This window comes from Pleurodeles waltl, chromosome 6 (assembly GCF_031143425.1).
Source record: "Pleurodeles waltl isolate 20211129_DDA chromosome 6, aPleWal1.hap1.20221129, whole genome shotgun sequence".
Lineage (NCBI taxonomy): Eukaryota > Metazoa > Chordata > Amphibia > Caudata > Salamandridae > Pleurodeles > Pleurodeles waltl.
In genome coordinates this window covers 876,972,829-876,996,664 of record NC_090445.1, presented here as the reverse complement: position 1 = coordinate 876,996,664, position 23,836 = coordinate 876,972,829, and the positions used below count along the sequence as shown (strand labels likewise).

General features: G+C 44.6%; 1 protein-coding gene across 4 annotated transcripts in view; it reads left to right on the top strand.

Annotated features, from left to right (window-relative positions):
• The window catches only part of PYROXD2 (pyridine nucleotide-disulphide oxidoreductase domain 2), a 375,192-nt gene that overhangs the window by 184,141 nt on the left and 167,215 nt on the right, over positions 1 to 23,836 (top strand). For all 4 annotated transcript variants that reach the window (XR_011204918.1, XM_069239656.1, XM_069239654.1 and 1 more), the window contains 3 exons: positions 15,580 to 15,733; positions 20,266 to 20,327; positions 22,687 to 22,784. Coding sequence is in view for 3 of the 4 variants with exons in the window: in XM_069239656.1 (XP_069095757.1) it covers positions 15,580 to 15,733; positions 20,266 to 20,327; positions 22,687 to 22,784 (314 nt within the window). In the remaining variant the exon portion in view is untranslated. The remainder of the gene's footprint in view (positions 1 to 15,579; positions 15,734 to 20,265; positions 20,328 to 22,686; positions 22,785 to 23,836) is intronic.

Here is a 23,836-nt window from a genome sequence, read left to right as displayed (position 1 = left end):
TCACCCAGGAGTGTGGCCATCTCCTTTGCCCCAGGCACCTCAGGCCCTGCCCCAGTCAGCCCTGCTGCCCTCAGTGAGGAGTCTATTGACCTCCTGCGATCCATCTCTGTCGCGCAGTCAACCATAGTGAATATCATCCAGGGATCTGGCAGGGCATTTGCAACAAACAAATGCATTCCTGGAGGGCATTAACTTTGGTGTGGCGGCCCAACAGAGATCATTCCAGGCTCTGGCCTCCTCCCTGATGGCAGCCATTGTTCCTGTCTTAAGCCTCCCCCCTCCAACTTTCTCTACCCAGTCCCATTCCCCTCAACACCAGCCTATCCCAAGCACACCATCAGACCAGCATGCACCCAAATCAACACACAGAAGTGACTCAGGCAAACACAAGCACCACACTTCATCCCACAGGCACCTCACCCAATCACCATCTAGATGCAGACACACCAACATCCACTGCCTCCACTGTTTCCCCCTCCTCTTCGTCGTCCACCTCTCTCCCAGTAGCGTCTCCACTCACACCTGCATGCACTACATCCTCATCCACTACCCTCATCACAATCACGCCTATCACTCCCCTCACTGGCAGTCACCACCCCCACATCCATGCACACGTCCCCTGTGTCCTCTCCCACTGTGTCTGTGCCCCCTCCTCCCAAAGTACACAAATGCAAGCACTCAGACACCCAACAGCCATCCACCTCACGACAGCATGCAGCCTGTGCACCTGCACCCAAACACAGCAGACAGACACCTCCTACCACCACTCCCTCTTCCTCCACTCCCAAACCTTTGCCCTCTTCCAGCCCCAGGGTCCCTAAAAAGCTTTTCCTCTCCACCCTTAACCTATTCCCTGCCCCACCCCCCTGTCCTTCACTTTGTGCCTGGGTTGTCAGGACCCAGGCTATTACCTCAGCCACCCAGTCTACGGCCACTGTCATTTCTGCAGCCACTGCAGTTGTGAGAGGCTCCGAGAAGACACCCATCCACACAGTCAGTGTGCCTGCACCAGCTGCCAAGGGCAAATAGGGACCACCAGCTGGCAAAGGCAAGGAGGCACCACCAGCTGGCAAAGGCAAGGAGGCACCACCAGCTGGAAAAAGCAAGGAGCCACTACCAGCTGGCAAAAGTAAGGAGGCACCACAAGCTGGCAAAGCAAGGAGGCACCACCAGCTGGCAAAGGCAAAGAGGCACCACCAGCTGGCAAAGTCAAGAAGGGGCCACCAGCTGCCAAGGGCAGGAAGGGACAATGACAAAGGCACAGACGCTGCAGGCAAGATGGATATGGAGCCTGGTGCTGGAGCAGCATCTGAGCAAACAACACCAGCCATAGCACTTCAGTCGTCCGAGGCTGCAAGGGAAGGGCTAGACCCTCCCTCCACCATTGCCAGCACCGCCGCCAGAACCGCCACATGCACTGCCATCAGCACCACTGGCAGCAGCTGCAGCCCCAGTGGGCAGCCGTCCGAGGCTGCAGGGGAAGGGCTGGAGCCTTCCCCCACCACTGTCAGTACTGCCACCTGCACCGCCACCAGCACCACTGCCAGCAGCAGCAGCCACAGTGGGCAGCTGTCCGAGGTTGAAGGGGAAGGGCTGGAGCCTCCCCCGCCACTAGCAGCACTGCTGCCAGCACCGCCACCTGCACCGCCACCAGCGCCACTGGCAGCAGCAGCAGCCCCAGTAGGCAGCCGTCTGAGGCTGCAGGGGAAGGGCTGGAGCCTCCCCCACCACTGGCAGCACCGCCGCCAGCCCCGCCACTGCCAACACTGAGCAGCTGTCACCGCCGGCGGGCAGTGTGTAGTCATGCCTGCATGGGGTGTAGTGCATCCTGGCCCCTGCACAAATTGTAGGTGTGACACCCAGGTGAGAGACTGTGACCTTGCACTCCCCAAGATCTGCACCACAGGGCACAAAGCCCCCTCCAGAACCAGTGGAAGAAGGCATCCACTCACCCCCTCCTTGCCAGGATGAAGCACACTGGGCACAAAACCCCCTCCAGAACCTGTGGAGAATCCATTCACTTGAGAGACTGTAGCCTTACACTCCCCAGAAACAAGCAGTGGGCAGACCACCCACTAGAGAGACTGTGGCTTTGCACTCCCCAGGACCAGGCAATGGGCAGACCACCCAACAGAGAGACTGTGGCTTTGCACTCCCCAGGACCAGGCAGTGGGCAAACCACCCACTAGAGAGACTGTGGCTTTGCACTCCACAGGACCAGGCAGTGGGCAGACCACCAACTAGAGAGACTGTGGCTTTGCACTCCCCAGGACCAAGCAGTGGGCAGACCACCCACTAGAGAGCCTGTGGCTTTTCACTCCCAAGGACCAAGCAGTGGGCAGACCACCCACTAGAGAGACTGTGGCTTTGCACTCCCCAGGACCAGGCAGTGGGCAGACCACCCACTTGAGAGACTGTGGCTTTGCATGCCCCAGGACCAAGCAGTGTGCAGACCACCCACTGGAGAGACTGTGGATTTGCACTCCCCAGGACATCGCACAGGGCATGTGGCCCCTTCCAAGAGCAATGGCGTTGTACCGTCTTCTGGCTGAGGTGCCCCCCTTCCCCTTTCCCCTGAGGTGCCTGTGTATTTTCAAGCAGATGCCCCAGCAGTGTTCTCTCCGTATTGAGGCAGAAGTCAAGTGGGGCCTTGGCCTATGTGATATGGCCCTGTGGCCCACGGACATTATGGACTGGGCAGTGTCCCTCCATTTGTATATATTGTAGATACTGTTTTGTGCTTCAAGTACGTATTTCTAGAACTTTATATTATTACACTGACTTTACTCACTTCCTTTTTTCCTTGTGTTATTCCTGAGGGGTACGGGGTGGATATGTAATAATGTTGCATCTGTTTGTGTGTACGCTGTTGGGGGTAGGGGTGTTGCTTGTGGCGTGTGTGTGTGTGTCACTCTCTCCCCCCCCCTTGTGTGCTAGGTGTGGTACTCACTGTGGTCGTCTTCACCTCCGTTGGTATTCCTTCTGTAGGAGGAGGTAAACCAGCATGGGTAGCACCTGTAGTTCGGGGTCCATGGTGTTGTGGTTCTTCCTTGAGTGTCCAGAGGTGAGTCATTTCCCTTCTGTGTACTGTTTCCGCTGTGCGTTTGATGGCGTTGATACTGCCGCGGAAAAGCTCGTGGATTGGTGTCTCGTAATACAGTGGGCGGAACCTTGTCTTCTGCCTGTCTGTTGGCAGTTACCGCTGCGGTGCTTGTTGATACCACCGTGATGGTCGGTGTGTTAAAGTGGCTGTCTGTGTGAGCGTTTTATGCCGTGGTCATAAGTGTATTTTTTTTACCGCCGGCCAGTTGGCGGTATTACTTTCGCTTTATCACCGACCGCCAGGGTTGTAATGAGGGCCATAATGTGCTTGTGAGAACAATACCACAGGTTTGGAGTCAAGATTACAACAAACCACATAAACCAATCATGCTGCAGCTTCAATTAAGCGGTGGATTGGGTAGAAAAGTGGTCACTCGTTTGTATAGCACATTCTTACCACACCACTGCCCAGACATTAAGGTATAAAGGGAAGAATGTGCTGTTCTGATGGGTACTTCTAACCACAGATTCCTCACTTTTAGAAGATTCTCCATGTGTCGGACTAGACCTGGAAGTTTGTGATAGCAGTGCTTTAACACATTCCTGGGTGGTACCACGTAACTCTGTTTTGGCTTCATTCTACCCTGGAAGTGACCAAGTAATGCTGCATGTAAGAACCTCTGCTGTACCGATGTCAGTTCCTTTTTTTCTACACCTTCAAATGTGAATCTTGAGCTCCACTTCCTCTTTCATTTGCTTGAAAGTTTTACAAATCCAAATCCAGCGTACAAGGGAGTGATGTCCCCACCTAAATCTGCAGGGTTCAAACCATGCTGTCACTATTGAAGACGAATATTAGTAACAGACCTGCATGATGTGCCGCTCCATACAACTCCAAGTTGTGTGATGAGTGTAACCATACATACCTGAATGCAACCAGGGCAGATAAAGTGAAGCTATATGTCTACTAACATTCAAATCACGGACCTCACATAAGTCCGCCTCTAAGCCGAGGGCGTGGACCCACTTGTGCTCTCAAAGTTCATCCCGCAACAGACCTTCCCAGTCAAAGCCATCTTGTAAGTCAAACCCCAGGTTGAAGAAGAAACATTAGTTTACTACTTGCTGCTGATCTCCAACTAAAAAGCTGCGCCTGATGCGCACAAGTTCCCAGGCCAATGGCAATGCCACAGCAGGTGGAGGCCTTTAAGGAGGCCAAGCTGTGTATTTTTGCCACTCTCCCTGTTCCCTCTGTTGTGCCTCAAGGCCTCAAGGACCTGCAGCGGCCTCCAATTGGGTTACAGCAAGTAGATCAGTACTTGGTGCTGTCTGAGCCCTTAGAACCTGTCTCTGACCCTGCACCATCTCTGGTGGTGACCTCCATTTTGGCTCCAAGATGTACCCAGGTCCTCTTTCATCAACTTAGGTTTTGATGTCGCTGAAGGGGGATCTGATGCTGACTCCAGGGATTTACCCTGAGCCAAATCAGTCTCATCCCCAACGGAGGTTGTGCTCCATCTCAACTCTAATGCTGCCAATGAAATATAGCGCTTCCTTTTCTGTGCTAATTAGATGTGGTGCTTGGGTTCTGGGCTTACAACTGCCCTCAGCTGACATCCTGCAACTGGGGCCTTCTTCTTCTCAGGCCTTACTCCAATTAAAGAAAACGCTCTAATTGTCACACTGATAAGCACTTGGTCTAAGTCTTGTTTTTGTCTGCCAAGTAAACAGGCAGCTGGCCAGACACCACAGACTGGTGCTTGAAGATCCTTGCCCTATGAAACATGGCCGAGAGATCTTGCCAGTGGTCCCAGAAGAGTTCAGGTCCTCGTTGGCTCAAGCCATTCAAGATGGTCAGGATGCAGCCCAATATGTTATTCCTGCTGGCCTGAGTACTGTCGACTGCTTGAAGCAAGCAGTCTGCACTAGTGTAGTGCTCTGTCGCCATGCTTGGATGCAATTCACAGGTTTTTCAGGAGATGTGCAGGCATCCCTCATGAATATGATTTTTGATTAATCTCACCTATTTGGAATAAAAAATGATTCTGCCTAAGAACACTTTAAAGAAAGTTGTGCCACAAGTTGGGTCTTTTGACCCCTCCCAGACAGTTTCTTTATCAGTGTCAGTCCCTTTGAGGTTGCTTCTGAGGCACCACCACCTATCCCTGTTACAGTCACCTTAGTCCTTTCATGGCTGGCATTGGGAATAAGGCAGGCAGCACGCAGGTCACCATGGCACTAATCTTCCCAGTCCTTCCTTCCCAGAGGCATCACTGTGCAAGTCACTTTAATTTGCCATTAGCAGTGCACAGCCACCTGTAGGAGGCAGGTTCCAAAATTGTTCCACAGGTTGGCAATCCGTTGCATCAAACAGATTGGTCTTCCAGATCATCCAGCAGGGCTGTCCTCTTCTATTACTTTCTGACCAGCTGTAGCTTCCTCCTATATTAGAGCGGCTTTTGGGGGAGCTCCTATCCATCTTACTTCAAGAGGTTCCAGCTCTAATCTCTAGAGGGGTCATCAAGAGGGTTCCCGTCTCAGAAACAGGGATGGTTGTAACTCGTGCGTCTCCCTTGTTTTGAAGAAGGGTGGAGGCCTTCATTCTATTTTAGATCATCACACTGAAATTAATTTCTGTCTATCTTGGATCCGGGCCAACGGATGATAGACTTGAACCTGCATGATGCACACTTTCATGTGCCATCTTGCAGTCCCACAAATGTTACCTGCAGTTCAAGGTTGGACAAGAGCATTTAGGTTTTCCGTGTTCCCATTTGGTCTTACAAGCCCCGATGGGGTATTCACAAAAGTGATGACGGAGGTCTCTTTATATCTTCGGAGGTAAGGGATAACAGTTTTCCCCTACCTCAATGACTGTTTTGCGGAACACCCAGGTGTGTTCGCACTGCCCATGAGTGCTGCACTGCCCATAAGGTATAATGGGAGAAAAAAGTCTTATTAGGTCTGTTTGCAGCAGTGGATTACAGAGAAGCAGCCTCATGAAATTTGGTATAATTGGATTCAGAGTGACAAACCCCCTCTAATGGTAAAGGTGGTTTTATGAATAATGCCCTGGAAATGCCACTTCTAGTCAGTGAGCATTTCTAGATTCTAAAATGCTTTCTGTATCCTGTAAATTCAGTTTCATTCGACTGGGTGCGGGGAAGAACACGTCTGTGCATTCCCTAAATGACAGCTATAAAACCTGAGCATCCACAACGACAGACTCAAGCCACTTGGGCCTGGATCAGATTGACTGAAAGAAGAGGTTTCCGACATTTGGCCTCTCGGAGCCAGAGCATAGCCCCACTAAAGAAAAGATCTACATTCCACATCCCCAGTGCAGATGGGGAGGAAATTTAGGGGAGCTATCTGTAGTTGTACCACCCCTAACTTCAAGGGCACACTTTAGTAAAACTAGGGGTACTATCCTTCAGCAAGGCACAGTTGCATCTATGGCGACACAACACTGGTTCTGCTGGACGCATGGTTCACACTGCCAGAGGAATCTGTTGTGCGCAGGAAGATAACTGTCCGAGGAAGGGATCCTGTATTGTGGCTGGCCTGAGTGATTGCTTGCTGCTGTGTCGAACCTGAGGTGTACTCTCCAAACGCAGGTTGGCCACATCCTATTCTCTGTGGAAGGCTCAGGGACTTCAAAGACCTCCTGAAAGGGATGTACATCATCTGCTGGCACCATCTGGAGAGTGGTGCCCTCTTCTGCGCCTACATCATATGCTGGACTCCACCTGGCAGCAGGGGCGTGAGTGTGGACTAAGTATTGTGTTTGGAAACTGGAGTTACCAGGTGCGGAGCCAGAAAGTACTGTCCATACTTCAGATGAGTGGCCCTTCATCGTGGGGACCACTGCAAGATGAGACATCTTGTGGTGTGAGTGGGATCACCTGTTCCGGGACCCCGCATGGCCCGCTGTTGCCAAATAAGTCGCATTTCTCTTGTGTGATCCTCGGCTGCACTCACATTGCGTGCTGTGCCCCATTAATAGGTTGCGACCATTGGAGGTAGGGGTGCAACTGGAGTTGTGCTATACACTGCCTAGTATGGTACGGCTGAACTTGAGTCAAAGTGCATGATGAGGGAGTCTGGTGCGACTAAAGTCATTACGCACCAGACGTTTTGCCTCAGTCCAGGGAGGTATGGAAACAAAGTTCCTTGTGTAACCAGATGATCCAGAACTACTCAAGTCATTGAGCATTAGACGTTGTGCCTCATTCCAGAGAAGTGTGGGATTTACTTTCTTCGTGGGAGCCTCTGTGAATGTCTGTTCAGTTCCAGTCATCACGCACCAGACTAGTGCCTCCTCCTGAAGAGGTACACATTGGGAATTGTCTTTGGAGTGATTGTATGGTCGGGGGTAATTCAGGTAATGAAACCCCTAACGTTGTGCCTCATTTTTGTGAGGGTACAGCACTGAGCACTTTCACTTGGGAGTGTAATTGTCTGGTCCAACTCAAGTCTATGGACACCTGACGCGGCACCTCTTTGTAAAAGGAGTGGGGACCTAGTAACTTGCAGTATGCAACTGGCATTGTTGAGGGAGGCTCCTCAAGTCAACATACCTCGGCGGTGCACCTCCGTTCCGGAGATGCCTAAATTATTTTGTAACACTGACTGTCTAGCAGGGCCAGGCGCTGAGGTGGCTAACAGGCAGCTCCAGTGACTCTCCCCCTGTGTGTTGCAAACCTCTGAGTGAACCTCCTACTGACATCCTAACTATCTCCTTGCTAATTGTTGCCGGATCAGCTGTAGTCTTTCCTTCCTCCGTCCCATTTTGTCCCCGGGATCCTTCGTAGTGTGACTAGGGGTCGCGAGTGACGTAGGATGCAGTGAGACATTTGTGTATGTGCACGAGCCGACTGATATCCATGGCACCGCCCAGTGGTGCAGAGTGGTTGTGCGGGAATGAGTGCGGGTGAATGCTAGGGCAGCACCGTGGTGTTGGTGGTCACTTTTTTCTGCCAGGGGATTCCTATGTTTGATTTACTAGTGCGGCTTAGGCCGCAGTGCTATGTGGAAGTGTTCCAATCCTTGTATGTACTTATTGCTGCTAGCGTTGGGAACCGGGGTGCACCCAAAATTTGTGTTACATCAAAGTTGGTAAACTCTAGGGTGGGTCTTGTGCTGACAATGTTTGGCACTGCATGAGTGCAGGGAGGGAAAATATTATTTTCTCACTTCTACACACTGTTGTTGTTGTTACACACAGTTGGGCCGAATTCTGTGAACTCTATTGCTAAACGTGATTCATGCCCAGATTTCCAGGGTACTCATGCTGTATTGACAATGTGTGTGTTGAATACAATTTTTATAAACCTACTCAGTGTGTGAAGTAACATTTGTGCCACTCAGCCTGGTTGGGGTGCGGAAGCACTGTGCCCTTGCTTTACACATTGCCTCTGTGATAAGACCGACTGCTCTGTGCCAACCTACCTAAGGGTGAGTGCAGGTTTTACAGCAAGTGTAATCACCCACCACTGATGGGAGTGGCAAGATTCCATCTGGCGGGGGCCTTGCAGTAGCCAACCAGAGCATGCAGCCTCCAACTGTGCAAACGAGTCCAAGACATTTGGGCTCTGAGCTGATGTTTTAGCTTTGGTCCTAGATCTCAGTAAGAGCAGCTCCAAGGAGTCTTCCTCTGTTAGCCTCATTCTGATCCAATTTCCTAAGTGATATATACAGGCTGTACAGTAGGATTTGAAGTTTTATTGAGCCCAGTAATGAGGAAACCTGTTGGAGGTCATCCAGGTTTCAGAGGAGACCACAAAAGATCTGCAGTGGTGGCGGCTCTACTGTAGTCTGATCGGTGGCAGAACCCTTTTGCTTCCCAACCCGTGGCTGATGGTGGTGATGGATGGATCACTGCTGGGTTGAAGAAGTCATGTGGGAGAGGTGGAGATCAGAGGACACTTGTATCTGATATTAAATGGATTCCATATCAGTCTATTGGAGTTGCATGCCGTTCGCCTGGCACTGAAGGCCTTCCTCCAAGGGGAGGCTTGTCCAGGTTCCCACAGGTACCACCACCATGTTGTACTGCAAAATGCAGTACTGAGTGGGGTCCTGTGCCAGAAAGGTTTGTGTCTTTGGAGGTGGATTGAACCTCAGGGCATCTCCCTGATTGTGAACTACCTAGTGGTTTCATTCAACAAAAGGCCAGACAAGCTCAGCCAGTGGTGCCTTGTGGATCACAAATGACAGCTGCATGCTGAGGTGGCACAGGGTGTTTTCCAGCAAGGGAGATCAACCTTGCTAGATCTTTTCACCACCATCAAGAATGCCTAATGTCCAAAATTTGCGATTTAAAATCCCCACCAAGTTCCTCCCTAGGAGATGCTTTTTGACTGGGGTAGAGCATGGGGCTCCTGAATGACTTCCCTCTTCTACCTCTCTTGCCCAGAGCTCCCATGCAACTGGGTCTAAGAAATCCTAGTGACTGCAGATTGGGCCATTAAATTGTGGTGTATTGAACTTCTCTGAGCATATGAGTCTGCCCTCCTCACATGCTACCACTTCGGGAAGATCTTCTAATGCAGCAGTAAGGCAGGATTCTCCACACAATCTACACCTTTGTTCATGGAGATTGAGCAGCAGCAGTTGATTGAGTTTGATCTGCCAACTGAAGTTGTGAATGTCATCCTGGCTACATGGCACCCACCCACAAAGTCTATATACTCCAGATGCTGGGACAAATGTGTGGCCTGGAGGGGAGTCCCCAGGACTGATATTTTGCAGGCCAAGCTGTCAGATATTTTGTTATTTGTTATGTTTTTTGCCCAGCAAGGCCGTGCAGTGGATGCTATTGACGCCTATTTTTTTGGGCCTTCCTGATCACCTCCCTTGTTCAAATTGCTTGTTGTGATGCAGTTTAATATACATGTTCCCTCCTAAACCATTTGTGCTATCATAGTAGGACCTTAATCTGGTTAAAGTCCCAAGCTAAGAAAAATAACTATGGGCCAGATGTAGCACACAGTTTGCACGTCACAAACAGCGTATTTCGCTGTTTGCAACATGCAAACTGCACTTGGCAATGCACAAAACCCCTTTTGCGATTCGGTAACCTGGTTACCGAATCACAGAACGGGTTTGCGAGTCGCAATTAGGAAGTGGAGTCCCCTTCCTAATTGCGAGTCGCAGTGCAATGCCAGATTGCTTTGTGACCGCGAACGCGGTCGCAAAGCAATCGCAGTTAGCACCCATTTCAAATGGGTGCTAACCCATTCGCAAAAGGGAAGGGGTCCCCACGGGACCCCTTCCCCTTTGTGAATGGCATTAAAAACATTTTTCCAGAGAAGGCAGTGGTCCTATGGACCACTGCCTGCTCTGAAAAAATGAAACGAAAACGTTTCATTTTTCAGTTTTGTAATGCATCTCGTTTTCCTTTAAGGAAAATGGACTGCATTAAAAAAAAAAAAAAAAAAAACACTGCTTTATTTAAAAGCAGTCACAGACATGGTGGCCTGCTGTCTCCAGCAGGCCACCATCCCTGTGAGTGCTGCGAGTCTCAAGGGGGTTGCAAATTGCGACCCACCTCATTAATTTTAATGAGGTGGGACTTTGCGCCCCCCTTGCGAGTCGCAGATGGTGTCATGGACACCATCCTACAATCTGAATTGCAACTCGCAAATTGCGAATCACAGTTTGCGGGTCACAATTGAGAATCTACTTACATCTGGCCCTATGTATCTTAGGGCCAGATGTTGAAAGCTTTTTGCATGGTGCAAACTGCGAAAATCACAGTTTGCGCCATGCAAAAAGCCTTTTGCGATGCACATTCACAATTTGCGAGTCGGTACCGACTCGCAAATTGTGAATGCAACTCGCAAATAGGAAGGGGTGTTCCCTTCCTATTTGCGACTCGCATCGCTATGCTAAATTGCTTTGTGACCGCGAATGCGGTCGCAAAGCAATTCGCAGTTACCACCAGTGTCACACTGGTGGTAACCCATTCGTAAAAGGGAAGGGGTCCCCAGGGGACCCCTTCCCCTTTGTGAATGTTGCCAATAAGGGTTTTTCAGAGCAGGCAGTGGTCCAATGGACCACTGCCTACTCTGAAAAACCGAAACCAAAAGGTTTCGTTATATTTTTTATTTTGCAACTCGTTTTCCTTTAAGGAAAACGGGCTGCAAAATAAAATAAAAAATGCTTTATTTAAAAAGCAGTCACAGACATGAAGGTCTGCTGACTTCAGCAGGCCACTATCCCTGTGAGTGCAGGGACTCGCTATGGGGTCGCAAAATGCGACCCATCTCATTAATATTAATGAGGTGGGTCTTGCCGCCCCATAGCGACTCGCAGTGGGTGTCTGAGACACCGTACTGCATCCGATTTTGCGAATCGGAAATTACTACATCTACTACATCTGGCCCTAAATTTCTTGATTTAGCATTTGATCTGGTGAAAAGATGCATCGACGTCCTGGAAGTTGTTTGCAGCCCCAAATATACACACTCGCCTTAGAGATTTGAGGAAATGTGCCTCACAAACCCGCTCACTAGGCTGCAAAAACTGAGAGGAAAGGCCCAGCATGCACGGCATGGGACACATATATCGTTGGAGGCCAAGTCTGTTCCCTTGAATAAGGCACAGAAACAGTTATTGAATTGTGTAGGTCTCTTGAGGGGGGACTTCACTGTCTATTAGTATAACCGGCTCAAGCTTAGTACATCTAGTGAAATTCCGAGACAAAATAAGACCTCTTGGTTGGCCCCTCACAATGTACCCCCCACAATGTAATACAACCCACACTACCAACGCTGACTTTCCTAGGGACGTGAGCACGTTTCCCAAGTAATGTGCAATGTTCCCAAAACTGGTTGCGTAACAGGAGATTCTGCATATGTTGCATGTTAAGTTGATTAATTATTGTACTTTTTGATTGTTGATTGCATAAGACATACCAGTAGCCCACTACCAAAAAGTTGTGTAAGTTATTTTATAGTACTGTAATTTCTTCTCTATGACGAAAGCAAATAAAGAGATACTGGTGAAAAATGAGCTAATTCATCGGCACCATGTTAGCTTGCTAGTATATTATTGAGTTAACAGGGCAAGCATATAGCACACTGATTTTGCATTATTTGTGCTGCTAAATACTGCGACGTATTTATAATACATTTCTTTTTCCTTTCAATTGTAAGATTTAGATCTGTGTTTCAGGCAAAATCAGTTAGCTCCGTTTTATACTGCATAATTATCAAATTTAGAGCAGCATCAATTTGTTTTTTTTTCTAACTGTTTACTGCTACATCAGGATTTCTACATTAAAATATCCATGGCTCACCTAAGATGGTGTATGAGCAATTCATCTGTCCCATATGGTTTCAAAATCTGTTAGCCCAATTTTTGTCCTCGTGCAAATCTCTTTCTGTGAAGTGGCTTGGATCAAAATCTATTTCTCTAGTCCACATTGCACAAGAGGCAAAGATGAAGAAAATGGATTTGGCCTGCCCTATTGCAATAGTGCCCAGTTTCTATGATGTGGGGCCAGGCCACTTACACTCACTCCATTACGCTATAATTATTGCAGTGTTTTGCAAACTGCGAGAGACAAGCATATTCTGCGAGAGACATTTACATGTAGCTTTGATCAGAGCGCCAATGGGAAGCCAGGCCTTCCGTACTGAAGGACCACTAGGCATCTGTGCAAGGAATGGTCATGAAAGTAGAACTTCCTGCTTTCACAGGTACGACCTTTATTTCGTGGTCAGCTCAAAGAGTTGAAATGCGTGCTCGATCCATAACCTTGGAACAGGGAACAAGAGCATCTGAACCGTCAGACCGGGGAAGCAAAAAAAACAGCATAGCAGTATACTTGTGAAGGCAAAAGCAGAAACTTGTAGGCCACCTCTATAGAACCACACATGGGCATGGCCAGAGACACTAGCTCGTGGAATAGGTGCAACCATGGGAGTGCTTACAAGAAATAAACATGGACAAATCAATCTACAGATAGTGCATCCTCTAAAGATACAGGTAACTGCAGCATTACACAGTGACGCAAATACACAAATATTACTTTGAGAACCCCCATGTCTATAACCTTCCCCTTATCTATGACAATCAAAGAAAAACTTTCCAACTGCAACTCCCATCTACCACTGCAATCAAGAATTTTGGACATATTCTAAAAAAAAACTAAACCACTATTTGCTCCCTTTGCCTCCTACCTTAACAGGTTACTTTGCTGGTGTACCTTTCCATATTGTCTACCATGTAGCTAGTGGGTACTTCCTTGGGTAGCCTTGTATGGGCCAATGCTGTAGTACTCCAACAGAACGATTTGAAGCTTTCTTAAACCCAGATGAAGTCCCATGAGGTATTGAGGGCCTTTTGGCTAATAAGGATCCAGGACAAGGTGGCAAACTGTCAAGATTTTACTGAACAATACCCACCCCTTCTGAAACATCTCCTGGGTGATCTGTGTAAATTCTTCTGGGACAAAATCATGGTCATTCGTAATAGAAAGACTCAATCTCTTCTATACAAGGACCGAGTGGTATTCTAGTGAAGTGTTTTTTTAGGACCTCATGTACTTAATACTCTTGGTGGATGCTTTGACCAAGATTTAGGCTGAAATGTAGAATGATTTGTTTTTGTAACTCATTGTATCTGACCAAAGAGGGTTAATAATAGGTAGGGCTGCTTTACAAAGTAATAGATGTAATTTATCTGCAGGTTAATTCACCGCTATCCTAAATATGTTATATTATCATATTTGAATAAAGTGCTTTTAGAAAAAGCTGATTTTCCCTTACCGTAGCCAGGAATAGTGGCATCTGTTTAAGTTCCAAATAGAGAATGTCGTTTGATTGTGGTGAATCAAAGTTAGTACACACATTACAAACCTGCCTCCTATGAAGGGGCAACTCTTACTGTGCCAAACACAATCAAAACTTGGCAAGAATTAATGAACGTTTTACAGAGAGATCTTTGACTCACAAGATACATGGCTTTGTGGACACCCACTAATCAAAGTCAAAAATAAGAAACTTTATTAGCATTCCTGGTTAAACTAAGATATTTCAGAAAATGTAGTAAAGAAAATTCAGTAAGAACATTTGAATGTCGTGTGTTCATAGTTCTTATTCAGTTTTAGAAAGTTTGACACCTTTTACACATGACGCAGTATACACATACGACATATTAATATAGTATCGGTGCATAACGTCCGGCCAAGACCAATGAACAATGCTATGAAAAGATCCCTTTTTACTAACAACAATTAACGAAGGAGTTCCTGTTACAAAGGCACTCCCGTATAGGATCTTGCAGTCACAACTATTATAGTGTTGCAGAGTGTCATGTTTGTAGACGTTTCAGACTCATTTGTATAAACAGAGCAAGAATAAGATGCACCTGCTGATGTATGAATGAAGCGTAGGGGCAGGAATTTGCATGGTGTCAGCCTATTTATTGTTGTAAGCCATACTTAAAGAACATTTGACTATTTTAAGATTATGGACATCCAGACAGAACGAGAAACATCCATCTACATGGAAAACCAGTGGTATCTGATCATGCATACCTTAAAGCCAAAATTTGATTTTTCCAAAGGATTCCATCTCCCTGGACTTTTGAGAGGCAAGGTATCTGAACAGGTGCACTGTATCACATAATTCCTGTGCTCGTGGTAGCGGTAATCAGGGCCACTGAAATTATGTGATTCAGCCCACATATAGGACTATTATGCATAACAACAATTTTCACATGGGGCACAGTTTTCAGTATGAAATTCATGCCTAGGGGGTGGGTTCTCCTCAATTAGTAATGACTCATACTAGAAAGATTGCTCTGGGGCTTTGATATGCCCATGTCAAATTCAGGAATCTGGTTTATTTTCCAGTGAGTAGATGGAAACCATAATGCCAAAATTGTCAACTGGCGCCTGTGTTACCATTAAGATTACAGTGATGTAATGCACATATTTCTCAATTTACGGAGCAGTGATCTGGGGATACTACCCCGCTAACCTCCTGACTCGTTAGGTCAGCGTGGTATAGTACTTTGACAGTCTTTATGGATAGGACAATAGTTTGACTGGGTCTAATACAAACAGTGGTTGATGTTAAGTATTATTTGTGTTACACTGCTTTAGGGTAACAGGTTATGAGTTTGCTTCTTGCTGCGTCGTTTTCTCAAAGTCTTTGCTAGAGCAATTCTAGTTTAATAATTTACCGGGCAAACGTGATTCCTGCGCTTGTCATAGAATGTTTACTGGTGATTCTTTAGTATTACTCCAGACTAGGCCTGTTTTACTTTCTTCTATTCTAAATGATCATTTTGAAAGACGTGCCAAACTGTTAATGTGTGTTATGAGGCATCTGTAATCTATGTGTTGTTCTAATTTCACACCGTTTAAACACTAGTCATAAATAGAATCAGGGGTATTGTTGACTGACTATTTCAATTCGGATCCTTCAGTTTAAAATCGAGCTATCGTATCGTGATAAGAATTCGAATTTAAGCTCCCGTTTTTAAACCAAGATTTCTGAAACAATGTGTTTTACTTTGCAGGCCTTTCCAGAATATGAGGACTTTATGAACCGACTAGTCTTGGCCATTGACCCGTTACTGGATTTTGCTCCCGTGGACACAGCAACAATGACCCAAGGATCGCTGCTTCAGAGACTGAGTGCACTTTCAGCACTCCGGCCTCTGCTGAAAGCAGGTAAGCTGAGTTTACAGATACCTGATTGATTTGTATAATTTATATTTTTGTTAGGGGAGTTGTAAAGTGCTAGGTACAACTTGTAGCAGTTTTTGAATAAGATTCAGGGAAACCTGCAGACAAACATTTTAGAATCTATGAGGGACCATAGTAGTTATCTGATCCTGCAGTGAAATGACGCAAGAGAAAACTAGAGTGCACACCTAGGGCCATTGTATCAATTACCACAGTACATTAGGGATGATGAATAGTTGAAAATGAAAATTAAGAAAAAGAATGTGCCTAATAACACACTCATTTGCAGTAAAGGTGTGCAACATTTCAAAGGTTTTTATAAAATTAGCAGTAGTCCTTACAAATAATATGGTTACTACTTATATTTCACACAGTTTTATGCATTCGGGGGATTACATTAATTTTTGGACTTGATTCTCCCTTTAAGTTGTTTAGAGGGGAAAATACTACCAACACCTATCTACTTTCAAAATTTGAAGTAAATTGTTTTGAAGTTATTTCAGGAGTAAATGTCACTTCAGTTGCCAACGATTATTCCCAAGGAATTGCTGCCAGTTTTCATGTAAAAACGGCAGTAGGCTTCGACACCAACAGAAGTTGGAAACTCTTCAATATAAGTCAGTATTCAGGATCAACAGATTCAGAAAAGCAGTTTATATTAATACAGTAGCAGAGGCATGTATTTGTAACCTTTTCCTGTCCTGATGTATTGTTCATCTACTTCGGGAGAGCTTGTCTACCAACAAGTTTTGCCTGCACTGCCATGCACTGCAATGCTCCCCGTCTTCAAACTTCCTCTGTCAGTTTCAACAGGAAGGGTGGTCCAGCATAAGGCCTGAGGCCCGCTTCATCTTTTCAGTACTTGGGCCCAATGTCTACATAAAGTGTAGGCAGAGTTTGACGAGCAAAATAGTTCAAAGCCTGCAGACGTGGTCGTAATAATTGATTGGTTCTGAGAAGTCACTGGTAAAGTGTCTTTGTCAAAGTGAGTATCAGATTTTGTGTTTTCCTTTTTGTCAAACAAATACTACTCCTCTCCTCAGATTCCTGAGTATTTTTCGCCTCTCTTCTTTTTGTATGCTCATTTATATACTCCTGTTTTTGGTTGGTCTTTTTGCTGGAACACATATTTTGCTTATGAGCTTGAGCTCAAGTTGAATGTGCGTGTTAAAAACCCCTGATATAACATTAGTTTTGGTCGGCACTGGTCAGGGGTGCTGTGTTGTTCTGGGTAATGAGATGTGGTATATTTGGAGACTCATGAACCTCTCGACCATGCAGTTTACTTGTGGGCATAAAAGTATGATTCTCCATTGCTTTATGTTCCAGAGTATTGTAAAAGTCATGCTTGTTGAATTGAGGTCTACTGTGCGTCTTAAACTTTTACCGTATGCCAGTAAAGTGCCATCTAGCATGAGATGACCTTGTTCTTCTTCTAAAGGGCAGTAGCCTTGTGATGGAGCAGAAAAAAGCCTGGCAGCCAGGCTACATAGTATGTGTTCTGCTATGTGGCAATTGTGGAGGTTGCTGGGAGGTGTTACAGAAATACAGGCACTTTTTCTTTGATTACCAAAAATAATTCTGGCAGAAAAGGCACTCGAATTAAGCTGCCGAAATTAAAACCTTTAGTCAAGTTATCATTGCTCATTACCCTTATTTACAAAACGTCCTCTAACAACAGAGATAATGTTTTCAGGTAATGATGTTGATTACTGGATCAGCCATTAATTGCCTGTTTACAGATGAATTCTTATTCAGAGCCCTGCACACCATTTATCAGCTGCACTTGCTGAATATTCATCACCTTTTACACAGATGCATTTCTTTGATGTAAGGGATCCTCATTATTCAAGAGGAACCGAACATAGGGGTTCTACCAAACTTTCTAGTGTTTGTTGTGGAAGGATTTATTCATTTGAATCATTTGTCGGTGTAGGTGGAACTGTAGAAATTTGTCAACCAGTTCATCGAAAACAGAAAACCACAGACATTTCAACTTTGTTGCTATGATTCCACATGGGCAGGGTTCCATATGTGTTATCATACTTCTGTAGTATCATTTTCTAATAACTCCTTAAGAGGATTTTCTATAACACTACAGAGTTCAGTGCTCAATGCAGACTTATTTTAATGCTTCTACTTCATGTCCTTCAAATCCCAGGGGAGCCCATTGTTGACATGTTGTCTTTGCTTTTGCAAACAATCTAAGATTTGTTAATACTGATTTGGGTGGCCACTGGAGCTTCTGTCTGAATCTATATCACAAGTAATGCAGACATATCACATGCAATATTACTAGTCCTGGCTTTTTGAGAACACATTTTGGGCTGAAAAAGCTACCCCTAAGAGAATTGTTTTGGATTGAGTTCTTTGATACATTGGCGCTAGATGGGCTTAATGAATATGTGCATACATATGTTTCATATGATTAATAGAGATGTGGTGGATAGAAAGGCTCATTAGTTTTATGTAGGTAATAAAAAAGAAAGTTCTAGTGATTGACTCTGGATCACATAAATATACTCAAGGATCCATGTATAAGGAACGACCAGTCTCTTCTTAGGGGAAGTGTCACAGAACAGAAACATCAGAATTTACAGCTTAAAGCAGCTTTTGACTTAAACAGTGTAGAAACTTAAGTTGGTGATATGACAATGACCAAGTAGAGGGACTGGTAGGATGTTTAGGATGCTTGAAGTACTCTAAAGGACAGCATGCTTGGAACAAGACAACATGTGTAATTAGATGTTATTTTATCTGGTAAGTTGAACATTTGATGGTCAACTTTGTGGGATAGTTTTGCCTTAGTTGTGGTTAGAAAGTAGGAGGATTAGGGTATTGTACAATCGATGTGATGAGCACCAGTTCTTAATAATTATCTTTCAGTTGTGTTGTAGACTTAAGAACGAGATCATTGTCATCATTGTTATAAATCTAGGTCCTGAAGAAGGACATGCTACACCAAAATACATTGAGCAGTGACAAACAAAAGTTTAATAATATTACATTCATTAAAAATGGTAGGATTATTGATCAAGCATTCAAGAATGACTCAAAAGTCAATTATGAATCTTTTTGAAAGAACAAAAGTAATCACTAGATTGGTTTTTGCACCGAATGTGTGTTAAGGTCATATACCCACCTCAAGAGTTGACGAGGTCTCTTCCTATTGTTTGGATCAGTATACAAATAATAAAGTCACAGCTTTGAAAAATACAAGAATAAAGAATGCTGAAATGATTAGAAGTTGTCAAATATTTCAGGAGGTTAGCACTACATGAGTCTAAGGTTTGCATCCACAGCCTCTAATAAAGTCATTAATTTCACCCTAACCATTTGAGACTAAGCCTGCAGTCAGTAGGGGCCCTGAAAGTCAATAACCCCTTGTTCTACTTTTTCTTTCAAGCTACTTGTATAGTTATTATTATTCTTTCTTTTTGAATTTGTAAGAACTTGCTAACACTAAGGCTGATAGTCCATTCATATTGGAGACACTTCCTGAACTTTTCTTATTTTGTTTTCTTTTCCAACATGGCCATGCTATATACTTCTGTACTTTTGGGGCATCAGGCCCTTTCATAATAGTAAACAGCAGTACTATGGGCAAATCTCTTGCAGAACCCATACTAATCCCATGCCATATTCAAGCACGACACTCTCTGTGCTCTTTCAGAGATGGCATAGGCACCTTGTATTCTCCTGCGCATACATATACTTCTGGTTGAGCTTGCCTCCTAGCATGCTATCACTGAACAGCCCTACCCAGAAAGTGCCTTGAATCCTACACCTCCAGTTTTTCGTCTCCAACAGGAAACAATATACACTGTTCAGCCATGATGACACAACATCTTCGAGGTCCCAGTACCATAAGGGGGCTCTTTCACTACATGACAGCCAGCTGGCTGCAGAGTTCATTATTAGGGTTGCTACAGCTCTCCAGTTCAGCAGGTTGAGATGCTTCAAGGTGTAGACATTTGATGAGCCAGTGCGTTATGGATCTGTAATCTTGGTCATGAATCGTGGACTAAACCCATTCATGGAGGTCAGGTATTCAAGACAAGGTGTAGCAACTGCTACCACACGCTTGCCCTTGCCACACATAATCTCAAGCATCTTGTGAGTAGAAGAAGGACCAGAGGATAAGCCAGTCTGCAAACCTGTGGTTTGTATTTCTTGTCCGCCCCCTACACATTCAGCACTGAAAATAAGAGACTGATGGTGATGTAAGGGTGGGACAAGACATCCACCCTGGAATGACATCAGGGGATAAAGGGGCTGTCATGTAACTTCTGCCACACCTGAAAAATTGGTGAATCATTATCAATTAACCGCCCAGTGATCTGTATACGGAAAGCTTGAGACTAGAAAAGGTGAGACCCACCAACAAAGAGTGACCTGCCAACATTATGCACTGTATAAAACACTACATGGAACGTCATATAACAATCTTGTTTTTAATTTTGCTTCCCCTGAACCATGCGTTTAATTGTCCATGTTTTTCTTTTCCTGCTTAATAGGGCTGATCCTGGGGACACAGTTTTCTCAGTCCTATGAAGTTTTAACAGGCCCAATATCCAAAGTAAGTGACACCATGCGTTCACAGTGCTATCACAGAGCTTGCTCTCCCTCCAGGAATAGAATTGTCCGCATGTACCTATGTCATAATTTCTCCTTCCTGCAGGATCTTATTGTTCGCAGACGTGAAATGTATGTTCCAAAGCCAAGACACCATGTGAGCGTATTCCCCTAAATATGTAACCTGTGGCTAAGACATGATGGAATAATGCAGCATGTGGGCATTCCTCTGTAAAGGATGATTCGCCATACATTGCACTCTTTGGCTATCATTTGAGGATTGTCAGAAGCACGCAAAACCGATGTTTAATGTGCAGTGAGCATTTTATCACGTTGCACTTCTTTGCTAATTAACCTCGTGTGCTAATACTACATTTTATACGCGCTAAGTAGTAACATTCTTTACAACATGGGGAAGCCATACTGATAGCCATCAAGTGAGGAAAGGTCAAAGAAACACGTGTTTTTCATGTTATTTCGAAGGTTTTTTACATTTGCGTCTAATCCCACGAATGTCAGGTGCAATACTGAATCACCGATCTATGGTATCATTGCAAATGTTCCGCGAAGCTCTAAATAAGACTTCCATTGTCTTCAAACTTCTTAGTCAGGGTGCAGAATAAAGAGCTTACCTCCGAGAAGAAATATTCAAAAAAAAAAACATTTGGTGTTTTCCCATTTCAGAGGAATATCAGATTAGGACAAAGAACAGAACATGACCCAAATTTACAAGTAATCACATTAAGAAACAAAAGAGTGATTCCGACAACAGGAAGGACATTTAATTTTTAGCCATGTTTAAATTGCCTGAAGTTAACTGTGACATTTTGTGTCTATTTACTTGAAGCACGGTATGTTTCAGCAAGAAATGTAATTAACTATTCTCTTTTTAAAGGGCCAGATTTATTGTTTGATAGAAAATGGTTTGCTTAGTTTTTATTTTGTGGCCAGTTTTTACAAGACTGTGCCTGAAACTAGCCAGTTTATATTTGGGAGTAAACGTTTAAGTTCAGTAGGGACGCCTCTGGATGTAGATATGGTACCCAGATGCCGACTGGTGAAGGTCATTGTGCTCATAGGACCTCAAACAGGATGACCAGATCTCGAGATAAACCGACCAGAGCATGCATGTGTGAGAAGGAAGAGCATGAGTTCAACTACCCCCTAAGGCAACCTATGTATCCCCAGATTTTCCAAACGAATCTCTAGAGTTTATTCGGTTCCCCATTCTCCAGTTAAATTCTTTAATAGTCCACCGACTCGGCACTTCAAAGAAGACGCACATAAATAGCACTAATCAAAAACATATACTTAGTAGTGAATACTGCAAAAATATGGCTTGCATGGAAGGAAGAGAGGTAGAAAAACACGGATTTTTTCTAATGGGGGATTTTTTAACTATGAACTATTTCCTCCGATTAAAAAACATATTCAAAAGAAGTAGCTGTTTATAATTCATGCTGACACATTTGCTTGCCTTATTCTCTTGTTGAGGGAAAATATTGGATTCTAGTATTAAACAAATCTTGAGAAACTATTAACAACTTAATATTTAAACAAAGATGAAATACTTAACAGTAGGTCCTTTAGCCAAAGAAATAATATAAAAACCGCTGAAGACTTTTTTGTGTCTTCTTTTGCAGTAGTATTATGCGCTGGTGGCAATTTGTTCTCACTTGCATTTTAAACCTGCTCTTGCCACCATCTAGGTTAGTGATTTAAAGATAGATGGATGGGCTACTTCGCCACAAACTTGACAGATATCATTAGAGGTGTCTTATACATGATGCTGCTTGTAACAAGGTGGAAGGGATATCTGTCAGGCTATGACGATTTTTTTTTTTTAAATCCACGTAAAGTGAAATGTATCACTCATATAAATGACAGACAGGATGTATAGAGCAGAAGGGATTTATAAACTATGCATTTGATATGTGGAAAATTAAGAAATACTAACATACAAATTAGATTTAAACAAGTTTAGCTCAATTATTTGTACAATTCTTCATATAAACCATTCTAATTGAATTATCCTGGCTTTTTTATGCAGAGAATATGGAATGGATTTGTCAACCTGTGATCCCCTTTTCTCTTCAGAAATATAAAATGAGTTAACTTTCCCTTCTTCGTTGCATCCTTTAAATAGTACAATATGTTCCCTTTTATCCCTTTTACTGCTGCTGGTGAGTTATACAATCGCTCATTCTGTGATGTGCAATATGGTTGTTGCTTCGGAATGTGTAGCATCATCATCTCTTGAAAGGGGAAGGTTTGAAGTTTCTGTCCCGGTTCAGAGGTTTTGTATATGACTTATATTGGGTTGTGCCTCACACATGCCGTATTCATGATTTACTTTCTTTCAGATTTTAAATCACTGGTTTGAGTCAGAACCGCTGAAGGCCACACTGGCTACTGATGCTGTCATTGGTGCCATGTCCAGTCCTGATACTCCAGGGAGCGGGTAAGAACTACGGACCGGGCACTACATCCAGGTTCTTGGAAGGTTTACAGTTCACAAACAAGAAGGCTAAATCCAAGGTGGCACAGACCCACATTTACTATTAAAGAGATGTAGTTATATTTTATAATAATCTGACAGATGTGCCCATATAGAGACTACAATTTCCATACTTCCCCTGGTTTGTGAGTGTCATCCCCGTCACCCTTGCAGCAGATTATCTGATAGTGGATAACTTGCAGTTCTTAAGGTTAGAGTAAATGTATTTGTAGGCGCCTTTTGAAGCATGGACACACATCCCTCAGACTTGGCGGTATCACAAGGCACCAGAGAATCCATGCAATGATGGCTTTTACTATAGACTTCCGGATAGTAAACACCGGGAGCTCTCATTTGATAGGCTGAGCGCCTGTTTCTATGTGCCTGCAATTTGTAAAGTGAATTAATTTATGCAATATTTCTAGAGTTCGGGCTTGATTTTCAGGCAGTACAACTTAAAAAGAATGATCAATATTTGTTCCTTACTCTTTCTGAGCTGTGCTTTCTAAAATAATAAGCAAGCTCAGAGAAATACCAGGTCAAGTGCATTCACTTTTCGCACTGCAGGCACACACAAACAAGCCCTTATCTGTGCTGAGCTAGCACATCACATCATAATACTCCCCTGTAGTTATTTGTTTTCAGAAATTCAGTTGGGTCCTTTTGCTTTTCAGAAAGAGTGGCAAAGAGTTCTACTGCAAGAGTTCTCCACCTCTGAAGACGCTCCCCCCTGTCTGGAATATTCATATTTAGGGGCAAGCGAACAGAACCGTAGGGACCCTTGAGCTTAAAGAAATAACATATGAAGCATGAGTGTTCATGTTGTATGTACAGTGCAAAACCTAGTTGGACAGTAGTGGACTCTATTCTTTTGTGGACTGGCAGTCGATAAAGTTGATAAAGTTTGAAAAACGTGGTCGAACACTTTTGGTTCGAAGAAGGTCCCAGCTGCAGCATTTTGGAAATGCTGCAGCCTGTTGAAGATTTTCAAGAAGCCACGTTGGGCAGTATTGTCA